This window comes from Telmatherina bonti, assembly GCF_933228915.1.
Source record: "Telmatherina bonti genome assembly, chromosome: 7".
Lineage (NCBI taxonomy): Eukaryota > Metazoa > Chordata > Actinopteri > Atheriniformes > Telmatherinidae > Telmatherina > Telmatherina bonti.
Genome location: NC_136625.1, coordinates 3,555,008 through 3,562,688, shown reverse-complemented (window position 1 = coordinate 3,562,688; position 7,681 = coordinate 3,555,008). Strand labels below are relative to the sequence as shown.

The 7,681-nt window shown below is 45.5% G+C and overlaps 1 protein-coding gene across 2 annotated transcripts in view; it reads left to right on the top strand.

Annotated features, from left to right (window-relative positions):
• Positions 1-5,930: 5,930 nt before the first annotated feature.
• Positions 5,931-7,681, top strand: part of puf60a (poly-U binding splicing factor a) — a 6,801-nt gene continuing 5,050 nt past the window's right edge. For both annotated transcript variants that reach the window (XM_079243592.1, XM_079243591.1), the window contains exons 1-6: positions 5,931-6,048; positions 6,454-6,546; positions 6,869-6,955; positions 7,027-7,077; positions 7,152-7,313; positions 7,415-7,507. In XM_079243592.1, coding sequence (XP_079099718.1) covers positions 6,028-6,048; positions 6,454-6,546; positions 6,869-6,955; positions 7,027-7,077; positions 7,152-7,313; positions 7,415-7,507 — 507 coding nt within the window. In that variant the 5' untranslated portion in view covers positions 5,931-6,027. The remainder of the gene's footprint in view (positions 6,049-6,453; positions 6,547-6,868; positions 6,956-7,026; positions 7,078-7,151; positions 7,314-7,414; positions 7,508-7,681) is intronic.

Sequence of the window (7,681 nt, the reverse complement as noted above, 5' to 3'; positions counted from 1 at the left end):
ACCACCGACCTGTTCACGTTTCTAACAGATTTTCCCCGCTCGGTGACACACCCGCTGAGGCAGAAACCCTGATTATAGGTAGTTCCATAGTCAGAAACGTGGCACTAGAGACACCGGGGACCATAGTCAGATGCATTCCTGGGGCCAGAGCGGGCCACGTCGAATCGTATTTGAAACTGCTGACTAAGGCTAAACGTAAATACCGTAAGATTGTAATTCACGTCGGCGGTAACGACACCCGGTTACGCCAATCGGAGGTTACTAAAATTAATGTTGCTTCGGTGTGTAACTTTGCCAAGAGCATGTCGGACTCCGTAGTTTTCTCTGGTCCCTTGCCAAATTTAATCAGCGATGACATGTTTAGCCGCATGTCATCCTTCAACCGCTGGTTGTCTAGGTGGTGTCCCGATAACAACGTGGGTTTTATAGATAATTGGAGCGCTTTTTGGGGAAAGCCTGGTCTTATTAGGAGAGATGGCATCCATCCCACGTTGGATGGAGCCGCTCTCTTATCTAGCAATATGGACTCTTTTATTAGTCAGCTAAATTGACAACTCAGGGTTGGGACCAGGAGGCAGAATTGTAGTCCTACACACTTTTCTGCAGCTTCCCACCTGCCGCCGCCCACCCAAAACCCCATTCCGACCTTATACAACTCCCCAGCAGTAAGAATTAAACAACACAAAAACACTTCTGGGGTTAATCGTGAAAACCTCATAAAAATAAAAACAATGGATCTAATAAAATCTGAAAATAAGACAATAAAGTGTGGCCTACTGAATATTAGATCCCTCCCAAATAAGTCTTTATTAGTCAATGACTTGATAGGTGATCACCACATTGATTTATTCTGTCTTACGGAAACCTGGTGACAGCAAGAGGATTATGTTAGTATTAATGAAGCTACGCCAGCTAACTATTTAAACTTTCACATTCCTAGAACTACAGGCAGAGGAGGAGGTGTTGCAGCTATTTTTCAGTCAGAATTATTAATTAGTCCTAAGCACAAAACTAACTATAAATCCTTTGAATTCCTGACATTAAATTTATCTCATCCAAAATGGAATTCAGAGAAACCGCTCCTTTTAGCATTAGTGTATCGCCCACCTGGACCTTACTCCGAGTTTCTGACCGAATTCTCTGATCTCTTGTCTGAGTTAGTGCTGACTACTGATAAAGTCATTGTACTAGGTGATTTTAATATTCATGTTGACCATGAAAATGATAGTTTAAACATTTCCTTTAGTTCTATTCTAAACTCAATTGGGTTTTCACAAAATGTCAATGGAGCCACTCACTCTCATGGTCATACTCTTGATCTGGTTCTAACATCTGGTATTGAGACTGATAAGCTCAAAGTTTTTCCTCAAAACCCTGTCTTGTCCGATCACTTCTTATTAACCTTTGAATTCACTTTATTTGATTACTCACTGACCAAAAATAAATTCTACTATAGTAGATGTTTATCAGACAATAATATTACAAAATTTAAACAATCAATTGAATCAATTTTTTCCCCTCTACCATGTGTTAGCATGACTGAGAGTCCCCCTTTAAGCCTTACTCCTGCTCAGATTGATCAACATGCTGATACTATAACAGCTTCAATGCGTACAACCTTGGATAATGTTGCTCCCCTAAAGAAGAAGAAATTAGGTAAGATTATGAAGGCTCCCTGGTTTAATTCCCAGCTTCGAGCTCTAAAACAGGCATCAAGGCGTTTGGAAAACAGATGGCGTTCATCAGGACTAGAGGAGTCTCACTTAACCTGGAAAGAAAGTTTAATCGTATACAAAAAAGCCTTACGTACGGCAAGAACAGCTTATTATTCATCATTGATAGAGGAAAACAAAAACAATCCTCGGTTTCTTTTCAGCACTGTAGCTAGGCTTACTAGGAGCCGGAGCGCTGTGGAGCCATGTATTCCTTTCTCACTTAGCTGTGATGATTTCATGTATTTTTTCAGGAATAAAATTGACACTATTAGAGATCAAATCCACAATACTCTTCCTTCTACCTATAATGTTGAGCCTGTTGTGGTCTCCGAAGCATCCTTAGAACCAGGATCTGACTTGTGTCTAAATAGTTTCTGTCCTGTCCAACCCTCTGAATTAACTAAAATAATAGCTTCATCTAAACCATCCACCTGTATCTTAGACCCTCTCCCAACGAGCCTCTTTAAGGACATTTTCCCTTTAATTAATACATCACTACTAAATCTTATCAATATGTCTTTAGTGACAGGATATGTACCACAATCATTTAAAACTGCTGTAAACAAGCCTTTACTTAAAAAGCAATCTCTGGATCCAGAGGTGATAGCAAATTATAGACCTATATCTAACCTCCCGTTTATGTCCAAAATTCTGGAGAAAATAGTTTCAGCTCAGCTACATGCCCACCTGAGCAGAAATAATTTATGCGAGGAGTTTCAGTCAGGATTTAGAGCTCATCATAGCACTGAGACAGCATTGGTGAAAGTTACTAATGACCTTCTTATGGCCTCAGACAAAGGACTTGTGTCCGTACTTATCTTGCTTGATCTTAGTGCTGCATTTGATACAGTCGATCATAACATTCTGTTACAGAGACTAGAACAGGTGATTGGAATTACAGGTACAGCGTTAAGCTGGTTTAAATCATATTTATCTGATAGACTTCAGTTCGTTCATGTAAATGACAAGTCCTCCTCCCAAACTACAGTAAGTCATGGAGTTCCTCAAGGTTCTGTACTTGGACCAGTACTCTTCACGCTATATATGCTCCCTTTAGGCAAAATTATTAGACAGCATGGAATAAACTTTCATTGTTATGCAGATGATACTCAACTATACTTATCCTTTAAACCAGATGAAACAAATCAGCCCAATAGGCTACAAAATTGTCTCATAGACATAAAGACTTGGATGTCTAGAAATTTTCTCCTCTTAAACTCAGATAAGACTGAAGTAATTCTCGTTGGATCTGAAAAACTCAGAGCTAAATTTTCCGGTTTTGTAATGAACCTGGATGGCATTACTTTAGCTTCCAGTGCTACAGTGAGAAACCTTGGAGTAATATTTGACCCTGACCTGTCCTTTGGCCCACATATTAAGCAGGTTACTAAAACAGCCTTCTTTCATTTACGTAATATAGCCAAAATTAGGGACATTCTGTCTCAGAGTGATGCAGAAAAACTGGTTCACGCTTTTGTTACTTCGAGACTAGATTACTGTAACTCTCTATTACTGGGCTGTCCTAAATATGCCCTGAAAAGCCTTCAGCTGATCCAGAATTCTGCAGCCAGAGTCCTGACCAGAACCAGCAGGACAGATCATATTTCTCCAGTTTTAGCCTCTCTTCATTGGCTGCCTGTTGAATCTAGATGTGGTGGAATTATGCATATAGTGTAGTTTTAATATGTTACTCATTTATTAAGCTTCTTTAAAGTAGTACCAGATATATATTCTGCATAGTTTAGAGTAGTTCAGTAAACTTGCTTTAGTAGATTCATGCATAAAACTAAATGTTCTGTTCAAGGCCTGTTTCAGCTTTGACTGTTGTTATCTCCAAGCTAGCAGTTGTTCTGACTAGTGCTGCCTGCAAGGGTTGTTTGTGTCTGCTTAAAGAACACTGTAGCACTCTGAGCAGAGGCAGAGCTCTCAAGACCTCTCGCCCGCAACATCTGTACATGGTCAATAAATTGAACAGAAAACCGTTGATTTATAGATTTATTTCTCATCGGATAAATTCCACGACACTAGAATAGAATTTAAAATCCTTCTCCTGTGTGTGCTTGCTCAGGATGGGAGATTGAGTTGGACTCACCTCAATCTGTTGGTTTCCTTTTATAGGCTGTTCTGAATTGGCCTTCATTATGTTTTCCCCTCTGTCTGTAAAGCGTCTTGAGATGGTATTGCCGTGATTTGACGCTATATAAATAAAGTTGAATTGAATTGAATCCTGATCTTGGTTGTGGTCCTGTTCCTAGAACTGGGACTGGTCCTAGTCCTTGACCCAGATCTGGCTGCGTTCACATTTTTAATCATTTTGAATGCCCATGGGCCCATTGGGAATTTACAGTAATTGAGATCCGGTTCTTTATATCTTATTATTATTATTATTATTAATGTAGATTGCCCATGGGGCATTCACATTATTGAGATCCTGTTCTTTATATCTTGGCATTAATGTGAATGCCCATAGGTCACCATTCAAGTCACTTCAACCGTTCACATCTCAAACCCTGCAGATCCTCCGGAGATGTGTGCTACGACTTTTGTCGTTTCAGATCTTTGTAGTTTTTGAGATATTTAGCATTTTGTAAAAATAAATTCAGCCTTGTGATTGGATGAAAGTCCTTCAAACCAAATCTGGATTGGACATTGAAAAAGTTCAGCTCGGCGATTGGTCGGTTTTTGCATAATGAGCTGAAAACAGCTTCATCGGGGGCTCGGAGCTCTGCACCGGTTTACAGTGTCTGGTTCGTCTCGGTCCCGGTCTCCATTTTATAGGTACCTGCTAATCAGCAGGTACCTATAAAAGACACCTGCTGATCTTCTTTTGTCTGCTGGCTGATTGTGTGTTGGTGGTGGTGACTGGCTGCCTTCTGTACTCCTCCTGGCTTGGTGGTGAGTAGAAACAGGATCCAGGATTATAGATCCACCTGCTGCTGTTTTTATTGGCATAATTTATTGTAGTGATTTTTTTTTTATCAGTTCTGTTTGCTTCTTTTGCTTTAGTTTTGTAAGTTGACTTTTCTTTTGTTTGAATTGTTTCCTTTAGGCAGCTGGGAACCATTTGGTGGATGGGGCTAGGCACTCTGGTTGGGGACCCTCACATTTGGTTTGGTTTGATGCACTGGGCATATGAGGGCTCCACAGTTATAGTTTGCAGTGAAGTGTGATTGCATTCATTAGGTAAGAGGTGGCAACACACCGGGACACTCCTTCCCTGTCGGCTGCCCTCCACTGGTGGTCCCAGCTGGCCTGGTTTCTTTAGTTTATATAGTTATTTGCTTTTAACTGGTTTTAACAGTGGCTTTCATAGCCAACTAATTTTAGCCTTAAATTTTTTGGTTTAATAGTTTAAACTCCCCACGTCTCTTCTTATTTCAACAGGAGCGACCCTGCATTTATTTCCTGGAGCCCTGTGCCCCAGGTGGCGTTGTCCGGCATTAGTATTAAATAAAAGTTAACTTTCTCATTTTACCTTTTGTTGTTCAGTTATTTTTGTTAAGGCCTTACCACTCTACCACACACGTTGAAAACAAAGTCTTTAACTGATTACACAAGCAGTTCTTAATGGTTTTCTGCAATGATTGATGTAGTTTAACTACTGTCTTCAGAATTTTAGTTGTATTTACAAACTATTTAAAATAATCTTTGGCTTCTTGACAGCAGTTCAACCTTTCACATCCATTTGCAATTCTGCTGATGACACACTGGTGGCAAAGGCAATCCCATACCAATGGCAAAAAAAAAAATATTAGCGCTCCTGCCAGGGGTGTGAAAAAACTGTAGTGCGATAGTGGTAAAGTGAATTGCCTCTCATTCTGAAGGTCATGAGTTCAAATTCAGGTGCTGGATCTTCATAAATCATATCAGATGGTTGTACTACTTCTCCTTTTTCTGATCTATATTTAATAGATCTTGTGTGCTACTTTACACATTTAAATCTTAAACTCTTTTGCCGATTCCACATTGCACAATTGGGCTCCTGTTCAGATGTTCATGGGTTTAAATCCTGATGCATTCCCATAAAGTTGGATAGTTTTGCTGGTTCTCCAAATGGTTATGCAATTGCATTTCAATCAGCATAAAAGGACATTCACATTTGCTCTATTGCAAGAAAAGCGCTTTTCTAGTTCATTTTCTTTTTTCTTGGTTCTTTAATTTGACGTGCAATCGAGGGGAAGTGACGTCAGAGCGAGCGCTTAACGCTTCCGGTCTGCAGTGGGACTGAAGCACCGGGTTCCCGGAGCCAGACTGCGGGGAGAGACCCGGCGGACACCCGGGACGAGGAGCGGGAGCGCCGGGCAGGAGCTGCATGGCGGCGGCTGTTTCTGCGGTACGAACCGTCCTGGAGGAAACTTGCTAAGCTCATGCTAACAGCTGGAACCATTCAGGCCTGGAACTGGTTTTCTGTCAGAAACCAGTTTCCCCACCCCAGCACGGTCAGCTAGAGGTAATCGATCAAACTGATCGGAGGATCGGGACTGAACGGGTTTTCTGGTTCGGATCGAACTGCAGGTTGATCAACGCCGAGGTTGATCAGTTAGCATGTTCCAGCTAACGGTGCGGGGGGGGGGGGGGGTGATCAATACTGATCAGATTCAGATTGGTTCCCAGGGGCTGCATGTGGACTTTACTGATCCCGTCCTGTGACGTCACGCTGTTAGATCAGTGTGATTGATCAGCCAGCCTGTGGGAGTTATTGATCACCAGACAGGAGGTGCGTTTGTTTTGTCCACAGGGAGGGCCGGTCCTCACCATGGAGAACGGACAGACCCCCACCAAACTGGGGCTGCCGCCGCTGACCCCCCACCAGCAGGAGGCGCTGCAGAGGGTAAGGCACGCGCCAAGCAAGCTGCTCGGGACCCGGTCCGGGAGCGCAGCTCGGGACCCGGTCCGGGAGCGCAGCTCGGGACCCGGTCCGGGAGCGCAGCTCGGGACCCGGTCCGGGAGCGCAGCTCGGGACCCGGTCCGGGAGCGCAGCTCGGGACCCGGTCCGGGAGCGCAGCTCGGGACCCGGTCCGGGAGCGCAGCTCGGGACCCGGTCCGGGAGCGCAGCTCGGGACCCGGTCCGGGAGCGCAGCTCGGGACCGGGTCCGGGAGCGCAGCTCGGGACCCGGTCCGGGAGCGGTTCTGCCACTGTCCCCTGTCGGCAGGCGAAGAAGTACGCCATGGAGCAGAGCATCCGGAGCGTCCTGGTGAAGCAGACCCTGGCGCAGCAGCAGACCTTCGGCGGCCTGCAGGTAGCGTCGCTCAGGTGAGTCTCTGCTTTGATCCTGGTGATGTCATCCAGCGTTTCCTGTCTCCGTCTCAGATGGCGTCCCTGACGATGGGGTTGGGAGACGCTCTGTCTCCTCTGCAGTCGGTGAGTATGGCTGCCTGTGTTTCCTGGCCGCGGCCGTGTGATCGCCTTCAATGTGGTCATGTGATCCGGTTCAGGTGGCGGCTCAGCGGCAGAGAGCGCTCGCCATCATGTGTCGGGTCTACGTCGGATCCATCTACTACGAGCTGGGCGAGGACACCATCAGACAGGCCTTCGCCCCATTTGGACCAATCAAAAGCATCGACATGTCCTGGGACTCAGTCACCATGAAGCATAAGGTGCTGACTTCTGATTGGTCCAAACTGCTGACTTCTGATTGGTCCAAACTGCTGACTTCTGATTGGTCCTCAGGTGTGACATCAGCAGCTTGTCTCTGCAGGGTTTTGCCTTCGTGGAATACGAGATGCCGGAGGCGGCTCAGCTGGCGCTGGAGCAGATGAACTCCGTGGTCCTCGGAGGACGGAACATCAAGGTGGGTTCCATCGTTCCCCCCGGAGAACGTCCCGGTCCCGGTCCTGGCCCCCTCCCCCTCCCGGTCCCGGCCCCCTCCCGGTCCCCTCCCGGTCCCGGCCCCCTCCCCCTCCCGGTCCCCTCCCGGTCCCGGCCCCCTCCCCCTCCCGGTCCCGGCCCCCTCCCGGTCCCCTCC